The sequence below is a fragment of the Thalassophryne amazonica genome, chromosome 13 (genome assembly GCF_902500255.1).
Source record: "Thalassophryne amazonica chromosome 13, fThaAma1.1, whole genome shotgun sequence".
Lineage (NCBI taxonomy): Eukaryota > Metazoa > Chordata > Actinopteri > Batrachoidiformes > Batrachoididae > Thalassophryne > Thalassophryne amazonica.
The window spans coordinates 63,894,337-63,910,695 of record NC_047115.1 but is presented as its reverse complement, the minus strand read 5'-3'; the positions used below and the strand labels follow the sequence as shown (position 1 = coordinate 63,910,695).

General features: G+C 39.7%; 1 protein-coding gene across 14 annotated transcripts in view; it reads right to left on the bottom strand.

Moving 5' to 3' along the window:
- LOC117523394 (regulating synaptic membrane exocytosis protein 1-like) overlaps nucleotides 1-16,359 on the bottom strand; it is a 343,959-nt gene that overhangs the window by 59,601 nt on the left and 267,999 nt on the right. For 7 of the 14 annotated variants that reach the window (XM_034184906.1, XM_034184902.1, XM_034184904.1 and 4 more), the window contains 3 exons: nucleotides 15,986-16,151; nucleotides 11,285-11,386; nucleotides 7,695-7,754 (listed from right to left, as the gene is read on the bottom strand). In XM_034184906.1, coding sequence (XP_034040797.1) covers nucleotides 7,695-7,754; nucleotides 11,285-11,386; nucleotides 15,986-16,151 — 328 coding nt within the window. The remainder of the gene's footprint in view (nucleotides 1-7,694; nucleotides 7,755-11,284; nucleotides 11,387-15,985; nucleotides 16,152-16,359) is intronic. The other 7 variants (XM_034184908.1, XM_034184909.1, XM_034184910.1 and 4 more) reach the window with 2 other exon arrangements.

Sequence of the window (16,359 nt, the reverse complement as noted above, 5' to 3'; positions counted from 1 at the left end):
AGCTCCGCCACATAACAGTTCTCTCTACCCCAGACTTTACACTTTTTTTATTGAGACAAACAAAAAGTTACACAGAAACCTTACAGAGGATAACATACAACAGCAAAAACAACATACTCAATAACAAGTTAATGCAAAAAAACAAAAGAAACAAACAAACACAAAAAAGCGTAGTGGTACGCCTCAGAAGAACAACTTTCACCCTGCAAACAAAGCGAGCCCCTTTCAATTTTCAAATGAATTTCTCTGAAATATAAATTTGATGAATACATGAAAATCATCAACAGAATGTGCCGTCCGTGACGTGCTGAAGTAGATTTTAGTCTGCTGATGGTTAAAAAGAAGTTAGATATTTAATATCAAGGATTTGAGAAACATATGGGATGATTATCATCCTTGTTTATGCATAGTACAAAGTGGTATACCTTATTACTGAGGCATAGTACCTTATAGTGTTTTCTCTTTTTGTGTGTTCAAATAAAAAAGCATCAGCAGGACCCTAGAAGCAATCAAAAAGCCTGCACTAGCATTACTCTGTGCCACCAGCAGGTGGCAGTGCATTTTCCCTTTCTCTGTTATAAAAAAAAAAAAAACAGATTGTTGCATTGTTTAATGATGTTGAAGTTGTTCTGTTGCTGTTGTTCTGATGTTATTTCCCCCAAAAATTATGTTTGCGCTTTATCTGAAATTATATGTTTTGCCATAAATTCTGTTACGCACCTAACATCATACATCATGCACTCAGGACATGCACAGAATTTAAGAATGTCAAATTCAGAAAAGAGCAGTCTTCAATATCTTTAAATCTCTGTGCTACTCATTTTTTTTTTCTTTGAGTAGCACAGTTCCTGCAAGAATCTAATCTTACTTTCACCCCTGGTTCAAATTGTGTTGTAAGACACATTACTGAAATATGTAACGAGTATAATATTATTTATTAGTAATCCCTTACATTACTGCATCACAGCAAAATGTAATACATTACTGTAATTGTGTTACTTTTGCAATGCGTTACTCCTCCTCAACTAAACAAAAAAAATGTACTGGCCCTTTCACACGTAGCACAAAGTTGGACAAAAGAAGCAGGAAGCAGATGTAAAAGGGTGAAAAAAAACCTATTTGGTGAACGGTGAAAAACTGCACCTGCTGTTGGGAGGTACACATGGTAGCACAGGCGTGAATGATGTCGCGGCGACGGTTTCGTGCACGCTTGTGTGTGTGTGCACGAACACCACGCGATGATGTCTGACCTGCATACGACATGCCGTGCAAATGCTGCGAACATGATCAGATGGTACTGCAACCTCATCTTGCCCACTGTTCCAATGGGTTCCCGGCGTGAGCCGCACACGAATACAGAGTGCATGGGCTGTGCCAAATTGGATGTGGCGACTGCTGTACGAGGCATTTGAGTGCGACTCTGATTTCCCACAAGTGCCATTCGATTCCTCCTTCGTGTGCCATTCTGCCTCACTCGTGTTTTGTGTGAAGGGGCCCTAAGTACAAATATGAAAGAATAGTTGTTGTTTTCCATTCGGCTGCTCCCGTTTTTGTTTTGTTCTGGGTCGCCACAGCTAGATCCACATTGGTATTTGGCACAAGTTTTACGGCGGATGCCCTTCCTGACGCAACTCCAGTGTAACCTGGAGAAAGACATACAGCTTCTCTCATTTTGTTACCATCAGCATGGTTGTCCTTGAGCAATGTACTTTCAATTTCTAAATTATGCCACAGTTATCAGAATAACATTAACACCTTACACTAGTGTTGAAAATGTGCATAAATTCCTGAGACCAAATGCCAATGTTTTTAACATTTGATAGAGTACTGTATTGTTAAATTTAACTCTGCACAGAGTTATCATTTATTCCAATATGTGTTACAATGCTAACACCTTTCAAGGTGTTGAAATAACACTGCTGGGTGTGAACCCATAGTGTTTTCTTTGAAAGTGTTGGAGTTGTCTCTGCTGAATGTGCAGTGTATATCATGTTACAGTGACTGGGCATGAGTCTACAGAACTTATCATTTGACACAGAGACAGCATGAGGTTAGTCACAAGGTGAAATTTTGAAAAGAGCATGCATTTGCTGCAGGAAAGAGATGAAAGAAGCTGAGATGGGAAACAAAGCATTTGCGGCTTTTGGTATTAATCAAATTAAAGGAAGCTAATATGTGCCTCTTTCCAGTTAAAAAAAAAATAGAAGGAAAATCTGACGTTATGATGTTAGAATTTTGCAAAAAATCAATGGAGGAACCTCACTGGAGCTTCTTTCACATGGGCGACAAAAATTACATGATTGCTGTTCATCTTTGTGTAATGCATGTAGTAACAATATTCTTACAGTATTGTTGAAGGTAGTAAGCGCTGAATGGGCAGCAGTTTGTTTTGCAGTTCCAAATGTGACATCATACTTGTGCTGTTGGTTTTGGACTTTTTTGTTTGTTTGTTTGTTTCTTGTGTGACATTACTGTTGGTACACATTGATAGTGTGTAGCAGCTGGTAACAGCACTGTGGTTAATGTCCAATTTTTTAGAGTTCACCATTGGTTTTGAATATTCCTAAAACTCTGCAATAACACTACAGCTGTTGCGACTTCATTACAAAAGTATAGACAGTACCTGCACATACCTCTTGTAGTTATATTACAGTATTTACTATTATTATCACTTTACCGAGGCATTGCTAGGCCGGTAGCGTAGATTTATGTGACGGTACCTGGCTATACCCGCCCACTGTGCGTAACAAATGACATCATAGCGCGCAGCCCAAGAACTGTCGGCAGAGGAAAAGATAAAAAGGCGAGAAGTGTGGTGTTGGTCCCAATATGGATTTTCCGGATGATTTTCTCATGGATAGTAAGACAATGAAAAGCAGCAAAGCAGCCAGCTTGATGAGGACGCACTGCTGAATTTGGAGAGCAGCGCGCACCAGCCGACACAACAAAAGTTAAAGTGAGCCAACTTTTTATGTACACGTTATGTGTTGTGTATCTCAGTAAGTGATAATAATACAATAACATGCTGTTGTCATGTGGTATGCATTTTCTGAGTCCCTCCGTCCATGCCGTCGCCCAAAATGACAGATATTCACCCTCGTCTAACTCGGGCGAATATCTGTCATTTTCGGTGACTGGTGTGGATGCCGGGCCTCCGAAAATGCATACCGCCCTCCAAAAGCATGCTATTGTATTATTATTATTATATTATTATTATTATTATTATTATTGTCTTATTAATACTGTTGTTACTGTTATTATTATTGTCTCTTGGCAGAATGATAGAGGTGTATAGTGATGCTGATACCTGTGCAGAAGACTGAATGTCCGAACCTTGAAGTCCAGTGTCTGGGGGCCATGGCATTGTACAAATTTATATTAGGAATAAAGCTTGCTATTGCAAATATAAACTTTGTTGTGGGCATGTGCATGGGTCGTCTTCTGTAAATTTATAGGTCGAAGGACAGGAAAAATGGCAACGGCGTAGTACATCGGAATTGTATCTCTACAACTCTCTCACTTACTCCTAGTGCATACTGCATTCATGGTTGGGTAGTACAGGGTCTCCGAAAAAAAAAACAAAAAACAGAACCCATAAAAACTGTAATAAATCCTACAAAGGTACAGCAAAGTTCTTGAAATTTAAACTTCAGCCTGTGTTCGATCATTTAAAGTTTCAGTTATCTTGGTCACTTTGCATAAAAGTCATGTTCTTTCAAAATTATGTCTCAAATGGTATGATTTGTTGGCAAAATAGGACTCCAGACGATAAATCTTTACCTTGGTTGGCCACACATGTTGGGGAAGCTGATTGGATGTTGTGAAATGTTGTGGTCTTCCCCAACATTTGTAGGATTTATTACAAGTTTTATGGGTTCTGGGTTTTTTTTTTATGGGGTCATCCTGTATGTACCAACTAATGTAAAGTAGGTACTAAGTATTTAGATACTGGGTTGGACTCTAAATAACGACCTAAGGAGACAATTGGAGAGTAGATGCTTTTGGTACTTGGGTTCTTCGGAGGACCTTTGTGTGACAGTGGAATGGCTTAGCATCAAACTAACAGTTACTTTGGAGATAAGTTTCATTGTGAGGGAACAAACAATTACTTCGGACATAAGTTTCATTGTGAGGGAACATCAATTATGACATCTTGGCTATGTGTTGAAGACCCCAGGAGCAGGAGAAGGCCAAGCAGAAACCCATGTTTCACCTGGCTACAGGAGATAAATGGTTAATTAATTTTGAGAGGTGGTGATGGACCGATTGTCAGCCTAAATTGTTCCAGTGCAGCACCTGCACAGACCTGCATGCTCAGAGACCTCACTGGACTTCTTGGCTACCCCAGTTGCTCAGGGTTGCCAAAGTAGATCCGGTATAGCTCCCCAATGAGATATGGCACAAGTTTTATATCGGGTGTTCTTCATGATGCAAATCTAGTTCAATATGGAGGAACATGCCCATAGGTCCTGGTATTCCCAAGCAGCCTCCCAGCCAAGTACTAGCCAGGACCTACTCTTCTTCGCTTCTGTGACAGAATCGAGTGTGCTCAGATCGATATGACTAAGGCTATATCTGGTATGCTTAATATTACAAATTAACACAATAATCACAGCCTTTTTGTCGCACATGTGAGAGGGCCATGAGGTGAGAAAGCATTCAGGGGATCAAAGTAGCTCAACAGATTATAATTATTGAAATGATCACTTTTGTTATTTATGGAAACTGTTGAATGAGAGCAACACTTTATGTTTGTATGTTATTGTGACGAGGACAGCTCCTACACTCATGCAAAAGCTAGAAATGAAAACACTATGGAAAGTATGTCAATTTTTTTGTTGTTGTTGTTTATTTTTTTGGACAGTCAACCCAAAGATTTTACAAGGAAAAAACAATGAAAAAATGTAATCTAGTCATTTTACAGAGGATATGAAGTCATTTCTTTATTAGTTATGCATCATGTAGATGTGTTTAGAGTAAATCATTATGGCTCACGTGTGGTGTGCTGCATCAATTTGTGTTTAAATAAACACACAAGTGTACAGTCCTACATTTCACTCGAAATCTCTTTGTGTTTTATGTTTGTTCATTTTTCAAGTCTGAAAAACAACAGCAACAAAAAAAATGCAGTGTGTGAAACTACTAGAATACACCTTCAGATATATTTAATAAAATGACTCAACACTAACACTACCTGCTTATATAGTTCTTGACAAACACACAAACGCTAACAGCACACACATCTGTGTGCACAGAAAGTGCAACGCTGGTTTTTCCCAATGAGATATTGTCCCAAGACATCAGCAGAACAGCTAAAACATAAAACATGTAACTCACCTTTTAGGCTCAATATGGTTACCAAGTATTATGGCTTAGAACAACATACACCTCTGCATGTGCAAGCACATGAAAAAGAGAATGAAATAGATTTATAAATTGTTGTAATAAAAAGGTCAAGTAAAAACAAAAAAAAAATGGTGTAAACTGTTGTTTCGCCAGCTGTAAGAAATTATTCCCTGGCTATTGTTACACCTTTCTGGTTATGCACTAATCAATTTTAATGCAAGAAGGCATATGAGTTGCAAGTGGGTGTGCAGTTCAGCATCTTTTAGCAGCCTGAAAGTCGTAGTAAGTCACTGGGAAAAAGAGAGCTGTGTCAATCGCCAAACACCAATGCATGACAATGCGTGCATATATCATTTCATATTTCAGAAATTTATTTGAAGGATTGCCAGTCTTGTGTGACATGTACTGCCATGTGGTCAAGCTCTATCCAAATGCATTCTGATCACCAAAAATAATGGGGTATTGGATGAGTGATAAAACATCTTTAAGAGCAAAATTGAAGTTACTGTGCAGTAAAGTTTTACAGTAGTAGTTGTAGTACAGTTCATACCTCCAGTTGTCTGCCTGGGTGGGTACCATCCTGGACCCAAAGTGGTTCCGTGGTGTAATGATGTGGCAAAGCGCTGCACCCATGCATAGTCCCAGATTGACTTGATTTGACTTGACTCATACAGCCACCAAAATTTGACAGACAGGATCGTTCAATCACATCAATCCTGAAGATTCTCCACATTTTTATTGATTTGGGTCCTAAATGACACCCACCCAGTTAACGTTCCCTCATAGGTCTTATCTGAATTTCCTCAACTACCCGTTCTTTTGACACAACATCATTCCAGCGGTATTCTTGGATTTTCTGGGGAGTATTGCTGAGGTAAGTGAATTTCAACATTTTTACAAACAAATAAACTGTTACCACTGTTGCTCTGGGGGTTGGTAAGGTTAGACCTTACCTGTGTGAAGCACTTGAGTTTTGATTTGGCGCTATATAAATGAAAATAAATTGAAAAAAAATGAAAAAAAAAATACTCAGATGGCTAACAAGTTAAGTGATGATCAGACGCTGGTCTGTCCAAGCACTGATCCACCAGGGAAACACAATCATGACTTGACTGGAGTAAGTCTTGAACAATCCCATGCAGCCATATTACTCAGTATACACCTGATCCTGTCAGATCTCAGAAATGAAGCAGAGTAGGTCCTGATTAGGACTTGGCTGGGAGACCAGGAGCTGTTCATGTTTCTCCATGTACTACAACTGCGGTCGTGTCAGGAAGGCCAATTTGTGCTAAATCCCAATGCAGACCTGTCCTGGATCTGCTGTGGTGACCCCAAGACACTGAGAGCAGCCAAATAACAAATAAACAACAAGTCTTAAAGTATCCCACTATGAAACAACTTCAGGAAACTTCATCTTTCTGTAAGGAAGAGCAAAGTTTTAGTCGCACACTATGTATTTTCAGCTTAATTATTCCGACTTCAAGCTGTAAAGCAATGAGATGCTGTCTGTAATGATGCTCCCTGTGTTCTGGTCATGCATGTAAATCCTGAAAGGTGTAACAATAGCCAGAGAATAAATGAAGAGTTCAGATGCAAAACCCAGTATTTTTTTTTTTTAATGGAAGAAAAATTCAGTGAAAATGGAGATTTAAAGGAAACCATATTCAGAAATGCACACATTTTCATCAGTAAAATGAAAACAGTTTGTTCAAATTCTTTCATATTTTGCACACTGATGGTTCCCTTGACAGCCAAGTACATGTTGGCCTCAACTAAAAAATTATGGTTTTGGAGATACTGGGTTTTGCATCTGTACTCTTCAAATGTTACAGTCGTGGGAACAACAGTCACTGCCTAGACAAAAAGGCCCAGTATTCCACACTATGCTTCTGGAAAAGCAATCGCCTTAGAATGAACCACTTTAAATGATCCTATAGTGCCCCCTTGGGTTCTGAAGGGCACCAACACATAATGTTTAACATTTCTGGCAGTAGAAACACCTCATCTTGTGTATCTCCTGCTGGAAAACCATTCTGTGAGATCTGAACATTAAAGTGTTATGTCGATCTGACAGGGACTGGAACTGATGTGCCAGCAGATCCCTTTTTTATTTGCTGGGTTTATTCCGTTTGATGCATATATTGAAAGTTCTGATTATACCAAGGTTGTGTTGCATTTAAGGCTTTATTGTTTTGTTAGTGATAGAGCTGATATTGATCAGAAAGAAACAAATGCTGTGAAAAGTGATGCAGTGATGAAAACACTGGGGGGGCATGAGCTGTGATGCAATAACCAAACCCTGATCCAGAAGTTAAATATAACCAAGGTGTTGTGATTGTCCATTTTACCTGATGTGGAGGCATTCAGCGCTTTTGCCCCGCATTGACTGGTGGATCATGATGACATCACTGTGGTTATCATGGACATGGATGACACATGAGGAAATCAACAACAGTCAAAGACAGTCAACGACAAAACTGTCGCTGATTTCTACACACGCTCACATCACACTCAAAAATGCTAGATTCCTACGGCTTAGTTTTTCCAGCTTACAAGCGCTTATTCATTTTAAGCAGCATGGTTAAATCAACAAGCAACATTTATATTTCTCATATAGGAGAGAGGCAATAGATAAATAAATAAATAAAAATGTAAAATGAAACAGGAAAAAAATACATAATGGGGAAAAATCAATTGTTTGATAAAAGGACCAATTCCACATTTTGTACAAAAATAACTTTTCCCATCTAGCGCAGTAGTCATTCTAGAAAAGGGGATTATTTTTCAAGGTACCTCTCACCCCAGTAGAATAAAATGAAACCTTTTTTTTTAAACATCAGTGCATGAGAAGTTAAAAAAGAATTGGTTCTGGTGATTTATTTTGGTGGCAGGACCATTCTGCAGATTCATATATTGACATACTGTACCAGCCCAAAATAAAGTGCTGATACAAGGTGCATTCAAAATGTATCCAACCTTTAGAGTAATATAATTACTCAAAATCCTAATCCCCTTTGAAGTAGTCTCCTTTGGACTGCACCCACTTCTCCCAGTGGTTCTGCCAATGTTGGAAGCATTTCTGGAAGGCCTCTCTTGAAATGGCATCCATTTGGGTCGTCCCATTCTGCGTGATGTCTTCTCACAACTTAAATTGAGTCACTTTTAATGTCATTTTGATCTTGGGAAACAGCCAAAAATCAGAGGGAGCCATATAAGGAGTGTTCAGAGCCTGATGAATCACAGGAGTGTTGGGTTTGGCCTGGAAGCCTGAATCAGCTAAGCAGAATATGCGGTGCATAGTCATGATGGAACTTTCAGGCACAGTTGTTTCTGCTCCACCTTTAGCAGCTTCGGGACGACTTCCACTGACACTCTCAGCCTGCCCAAATCCTGGAGTGTCACGAATCTGTGCTTATTCCCACATTGTCCACTAGTTCTTGGATGGTAACAGGACGGTCATCCTTGACCAAAGTTTGTATTTTGTCAATCACTTGGTCATTTCAACTTGTGGATGGCCTACCAGAATGTGTTTCACTCTCCACTGATATACACCCATTTTTGAAGCAGTTGTACTGCTCTTATTTGCGTTATGCTCATGGCATCATCACCAAAAGCCTGCTAAATCTTGCGAATAGTTTTGACTTGGGTATCCCCAAGCTTTTGGCACAAAGTGATGCAGTACCTTTGCTCAAGTTATTCTGTGATGTTATCACAAATGATCACAAACATCACACATGTTCACTGAGGCTGACTGCACAAAAAGGTTCCCTACACCTCCCACCAAACAACAACTAGCACGCTTCGTTTGGTGCCGTGGGATAAAATAAGACCGAATACCTTTTGAATGTATCTCACATTGATTAAACAGACAACTTATTTGATTTACTTTACAGCTAATATATGTTTATGTTAAAAATCACATAAAAATGATAATTAAACATTACAGCATGAAGTAACAACACAAACACCTGAAAAAAATCTAAACATGTGCTCAGAGATACATAAATGATAATAAAAAGAATGATACTACTTCCAATTTATGGGTGTTTACACCCAACAATAGTCACTATTTCTTGATTTAAATTTGTTTTTCTGTGATACAGCCAAGCCCTCATAGCAGTGTCTTTGTCTGTTATCATTTCCAATGTGTATCTCAGGTCATCCATATCTTTGGATTTATTTATTTATTTATTTTGCTTTCTGACAATGCAGCAGCAACACAAATTTGTGAGCAACATGTTGGCAATCTGTGATTGACAGCCCCACATGAAACTGAGAAAGCTGTTGGAGATCTGCACTATTCAATGGAAGTGTTGCACAGACAGTGCATTTGCCAGTCCCAAAGAGTGCACTGTTGGTATCACAACCTGTGAGAACATGCACTAATGGCAAACATGAACATAGTGTTTTACCCAACTTTCAGCAGTTGATTTTACTGGAACAAAACTTGCTCATGGGTCATGGTTTTTCCAGAATGACCAGCATCCATGTAGACCTCTGGAGCTAGACATCCTTTGCCACAGAAGTACATCAGAATGACCACTACATCTGTGTCATCACATCAAATGACAAATCTGGAGTGTGTCTGAGATAGACTGAGATGATGTAGTACCATTCTAGTATCAGCTTCTTCTGGAGAACAACAAAGGATGCATGGAAAGTCGTGTTTTCTTTACAGTTGTAGAGAAAATGTGTGCAAGTATCATAAAACTGTCATCATACAACGATGCCATACTGTTGGGCTCAGTTGCTGCAGCTGTAGAAGTAGCAGAGGTCTATAGAATGTCATGAAATAGTTAAACAACACACATGGAGACCACTGGTTTAGAGCTAATACCATTAAGTTACATTTAAATATGAAACATTTTCTGTGAGTTTGAATCTGTCATTCTTGTTTATCATCACTTATGTATATGTATCTATGTATTGTACACATGCTTAGACTTAGGTATTTATGGTATTATTTCATGCTCTAATGTTTAATTATCATTTTTCAAGTAATTTTGATATACAAATGCATTAGGTATAAAGCAAATCAAACGAGTTATATGTTTTTAAGAATATCAGCACTTTTCTTCAGGCTGTTATGGTACGTCAATATATGAAGTTACATAACGACTGGTTGGTGGGTTGTATGTCACGTGAGATGGATTATTCATACTATTTACCGTTGTGTTTCATTGACCGTGCAATATTTATTTAATATATTGGACAAATTTCTGACATGATTTTTCGCTGGACTAAGGAACTATACAAATTCTTTTTGTCTGTTTGTTTGTTTGGTTGTTTCTGGAAGTACACAAACTCAGTGCACGGCATCACGGACTACATCATCGCAATTATTTTTGAACTATCTAACTGTTTTTCCAAGTTAACTGAGAACAATTCTGGACTTTTAAAGTTGATGTTGGACTGTGGATGTCAAAACACCATATGTAAGTCCCTTTTCTGTTGTTTATAAATAAAAAAAAAAATCAAATGACAAGGATCTATTTTAGCCATTATATAAAACAAATGATGATTTTTTTTCATTCTTTTAAAGGAACAAATATTTATTTCAGTGAAAGCTGCAACATACCATTCAACTCAGCTTTGCCTCGTTGAATGGAACATTCCATCTTTCGTACCACTGAACTCATAAACATTCATTATTTGTATACTATGGCATGGTCATGCCACCAAAATAAATTACCACAACCATTTTTTTAACTTCTTATACATTGATCTTTAAAAAAAAAAATGGTTTCATTTTGTTCTACTGGGGGATGGGTACACAACCACTTTTCTGCCTTGGCCGCTGCACTAATCCAGGTAAGTCTGACACACAAGAACTGATAATGATTAATTTGGGTAAACATTCAGAACAATCTGTTTCTCTAACATTAGTCTTCTTCTACATGTATAAATAAATACATGCTGTTCAAACATGGACAAATACCTGGTGTCCAGGTACTCCTCCTGGTGGCGGCCTCTGCCAGCGCCATGGTAAGGGGTTGGGGAACGAGAACGACGGGCGTGAGTGAGCTCATCATCCAAACTCCTGAATGAAGGGAGAGAGGAAAAAAGGAAGAAAGGAAAGAAATAAGGAGGGAAGGAAGCAAGGGAAGGTGGGTATGTTAGTGGTCAGAGTGTTTGCTGCAGACTCTTGGCTCATTTGGCCTGTAAAAGCAGAACTGGCAGCTGTTTGTGCATCAAACGTTTCATTAGCAGATGGACTCAGGTTGCTGCTTCATCCCTCATCTTTCATTCTGCCGCCTATGTTATGTGCAGACGCAGGTTGAGGAGCGGACCAACGTCTGACCGAACACAGCGCTAAATAACCAGAAAGCGGTTCCACAAACAAAACAATTTTATTTCCCCTCCGGTGCAATAATTAGTGTACAACATAAATATTTAGTTTGTCTGGTGGAGTGAAGGACGGCGCGCTCTCCAGCGCCCAAAAGGATCGAAGCCTCTGCGCTTCTGGACTCAGATTCACCGCCAAACACCCCCCAGGTGGACACGACAAACTGACTCTGTGAAGGATGGAAAAGGTGAGGTAAGTCAACAGAGCTACAGCAAATATCTTTCAGAGGCACACACTATCAGCAACACATTCAGGTCTGAATTTAAGCTTTATGTAAATGAGCAGCTTCTCACAACAGGTGGAGGATCATCAGTCCGTACGCCACGGCAGTGAGAAGCAAACTGCACAATTCTCATCAATGTTCAAATATACTGCGTAACAAAATGCCAAATTACTATTAACGATCATTCAGACAATAATCACCTCTGATGTGTGCTGACAGCATGTGTCCCTCACCCGTCCTCCTTCACAGGCACGATGTGTCAAACCCTGGCGCGGTCCTCAGTGTCTCACAAACAAACGTCACAAGGTCGAGTTCCCGGCAATTCTGCTTGAACCACTCATGGCTTAAATGCAGAACGCCATCTCATTATCTGCTTCAGCTGAAAGTCTTTAAGTTTACACGTGAGCATCATCCACAGGTGCAGCTAATAATGCTGATGAGGGTGAAGGACTCTTCTGCCAGCACCGTCTCCACAGACAAAAACCAGTTTGCATACCACCTGGAGAGCAAAGAAAAGAAAACAACACAAAAACATCCAGCCAAACCCCCCAACACACAACAGCCTATAGGTACAGTATGTAGCACTGCCTTCTCAACAGATATTGAGCACTGCCACCTGCCACTTATAATAAGTGGTTGGTCAATAAATTAGTCCATGAAGCTGAATCTTAAAGTGCTGCAAATATACAGTGAATTTCAAAGTACAACGGCACTCAATGAAGCTCAGAAGCTACTTGGGCTGCATTAACACTGAGCATTCAAATGTGCTTCATATTCCGACGTGATCCTCCATTGGACATCCAATGCTCATGCCTAGTGTATGTGGGTAAATAAATAGATAAAAAAAAAAACGGTACATGTGTTATTGTGTTTATTTGCTTTTGAAAATGGGGGTTAGAAGCAGCCTTCAAGAGTTGAAAAAGTGAAGAAGGCAAAGGAGAATGCTGATTTATTAAGCTGCTTCAGCTGTACTCCTGAGGTTGATGTAAACTTTTAGTATAGCTTAAACCTCTACCAAAGTGCAACACACATACAGGCCCGTCAGCCATAATAAACTCAACAACTCTCCGCATATTTATTTGTTTGGCATCAGCTGTGGTTCATCTAAATCTCTCTAAGTATTTGGTCATTTGGCACGAAGTAGTAACCAAGGATTCTTTGAAGAGAACTAGTGACATCCAGTTGTTACTTAAGGTAAGTGGTAAGAGTCCGAGTCTCACAACCATCCAGTACGACAGGAAACACGAGGACCCTGAAGAACTGGAACTTCAGTCTCCTGCAAAGATACTGACATCACAAAAAACTTCTGTTCAGATACCTCATAAGCTCTTCTCAGGCGTCTCTTGATCTTGACAAGTTCAGTGCATTCGCTGTTTCGCAGTTGTGAATCTTGCGCCATATCACAGACCGTGGCTCACACGAGAGGTCAGTTTGAGCAAAGTTCCAGTTCAGGGCACAATGGAAACAAACCTCATGAAGTATGGACAACAAGACAACATCGGGGCACAGCAGAAGTACATCACACCTCCTCTAGATAACCCTCTGAACTTGGGAGAACATGTCATCATCATAATTGCCCATGAACTCACTGGATCAGCGCCATCCACACCCTTGCTAGCCATTGTTTACATGCACTGTGAGACGCCAGAACTCTGCTGGTGCCGCAGTGCATTTTGGGAAGTGCAGGGGGCCACCAGGGGGATTATGGGAAACGTTAAAGTACTGAATTCACAAACGACACACTCCGATGGTTGACCCCAAGAAATAGCTGTAAGCCCAACCCACCCAAGTACACCCTTATGCTAAATATGAATGAAATTGGTCAGCTGGTTCTTGAGATATCATGCTAATAAGGGTGGCAATGACAATATCTTGAATATCTGTCTGTGAGCTTGAAATTGACCTCAAGGTTACTGCAATCGACTGGTATTGTGGAATCACCCAAGCAGGAGTGCCGAAAAGGAGAGAATAAGGAGAAGGATTTTTGGGGCCCATGACTGACAGGCGCCCAGAGAGGCCCCTAATGTCACTATAATACTGGCAATATAATCTGGGGGGTGGATCAGTAAGAATTCTTTTCATGGGGCCCACAAGTGAACCTGAACTACACTACCCACAATTTTCCCTGCGTCAACAGGCCAATCACATTTTGCGCTTATTGATGACATCAGAACTGGCAGCCAGTCTGCTACAAACACAACAGATGGACTAATATGTTTGATTTTAGGGTTTACAAACTTTTTGACCGTTAATCTTTGCTCACTTTACCAGCAAAAAAAAAAAATGTTATCGGACTGAAAGCTATCAGAACAAAATTTATAGGATGATAATTGGTCCGATGATACAAAACCCACCAAGTACACCCTTATGCTAAATATGAATGAAAAACTTATCTAAAACATCTGAAAAGCTAATCCACTAGCAAAAACATTAGCTTTGATAATTATCTGTTATTGGATTAGCTGAACTGTGCCTACCACTGAGCATAAGGGTTTTAATGCTTTTGAAAGATGATGACAGTGTTTGGGGTTTTATTTTTTATTTATTAATTTTTCGTGTGTTCTTACGTGTTTGTGATCCTTGAATTTACCCAGCAGCCCCTGTGGCACTTAAAGTGAAACTGCTTTATCAGAAGCCGACAGTGTAATCTGATGTGGCTGTGTCCGAATCAAAACTAAAAGTTATCGATTATCCGTTATCTGTAATAAATAAAAGATAACTTTTCAGTTATCGGATTAATGGTTATCGAAGCTAACATTTTGGTTAGCTGTGCCCACCACTGCTTATGCCAAATATGAATGAAATTTGCCAACTGGTTACTGAGATATCGCGCCAACAAGCAAATATGGATGGATGGACAATCGGATATGCTGATTGCTATATCCCCCATATTTCATACTGGGGGAGGGGTAAAAAGATGAGTACATTCTGCTTTGGAAGAGATCCATGAGGTTGACGGCAGCCTACTTTAGTGCAATGTCCTGTCATTCGCCCTACTGACGTTTCAAATCTTGCAAAACTTCGGAGAGGTCGCCGCGCTGCGAGATCTCAGTAACATTGAGAACTGCATTGAGATGCTCTGATCAGGCTTCACTTTAACCGCTGCACACAGACAACAGCATTAACATTGCAACATAAAACTATTTTTATATTGTGCCTAAAACTCTCGTGAATATATTCTCTGGGTTTTTAGACATTGTTATTGCGTTTGTTTTATGTAAACATGCGAGAATCACAGGCTGTCTCTCCGTTATTTTCAATGGGAGCTGCTGTGAGCTATGCTCACTTCCTGATCATGTGGTACTGGGGGAAAGTGAAGCTTGCTCTTTAACGTCTTGATTATTGTTCTTTACAACACTGTTTGTCCTCTTTGTTCCAGACTAATATATATATATATATATATATATATATATATATATATATATATATATATATAAATTTGGTTTGCTGAAATTTGGTTTGCGTTTATTAAATTCCACGCAGATTAAACATAGCAGACACAGATTATTTGTTATAATTGTTTTAGCAAGTTTCTCAGGGTCTCATGCATACAGTCTCTTATTAACGTGACGAAAAGCATAAAAAAAAAAAAATCATTTTTGTAGTATAATATTCATTTACAATTGTCATCATGTGGATTCTCTGTGTTGTTTGACTGCAGAGACTCTCTGGCGCGCAAGGGATTATGGGATACGTCAATAGGGTGAATTGCTCAGAATGTCTGAATCATTCATACGATATAAAGATACTGTAAACAAAGCAATGCATTGTTCAGTTTGATCTGAAGTAATTTTTTTTTAAGAAGGGCTCCTCCGCTCATCAGACACTTTGGGGGGGAACTATTATCATCATCATTATTATTTAATAGGCTTTGCTATGCATTTAAATCAATATGGGCTTATACTTCTTTTATATTAAATAGTATTAACTAGTTTTAGTATAAGAATAGTGAAAATTTACTTTTTTCCCCCTCATTTGTGGCACACCCTCTGGCTGGACCCAACCCTTAGCAATTGTCTATATTGTCTTTAGACACGGGCCAGGTATGCTGCACGGTCTGCTTTTCTCACCTCTGTGCGGGGACGTTGGCTGGCCTTGATCGCGTGCGCCCCTGCTCTTCTCGGTGCGGGGAGACTGAACGGGAACGTATGTGACGAGTGGGTGTTCTCTGTGGTTCGGGCACCTCGAGGGTCGCCCCAGACTGACGCTGCCTCTCCCTGCCACACCCCTCTGCTGCTGGGTGGGAACAGCCAAACATACGGACACACAAAAGCAAAGGAAAAATCACTTCTTCACAGTCCTGATGCACACTTTATTCACAGCAAATCCAACTCTCCAACAGACTTCATGCTGCTTTAAATACCCACAAATAAAACAAATGCCAGTTGCAGCCTGTGAAGACTTGGAGCTGCATGCTGCTTCTCTTCAGCTGGACTTCCCTACT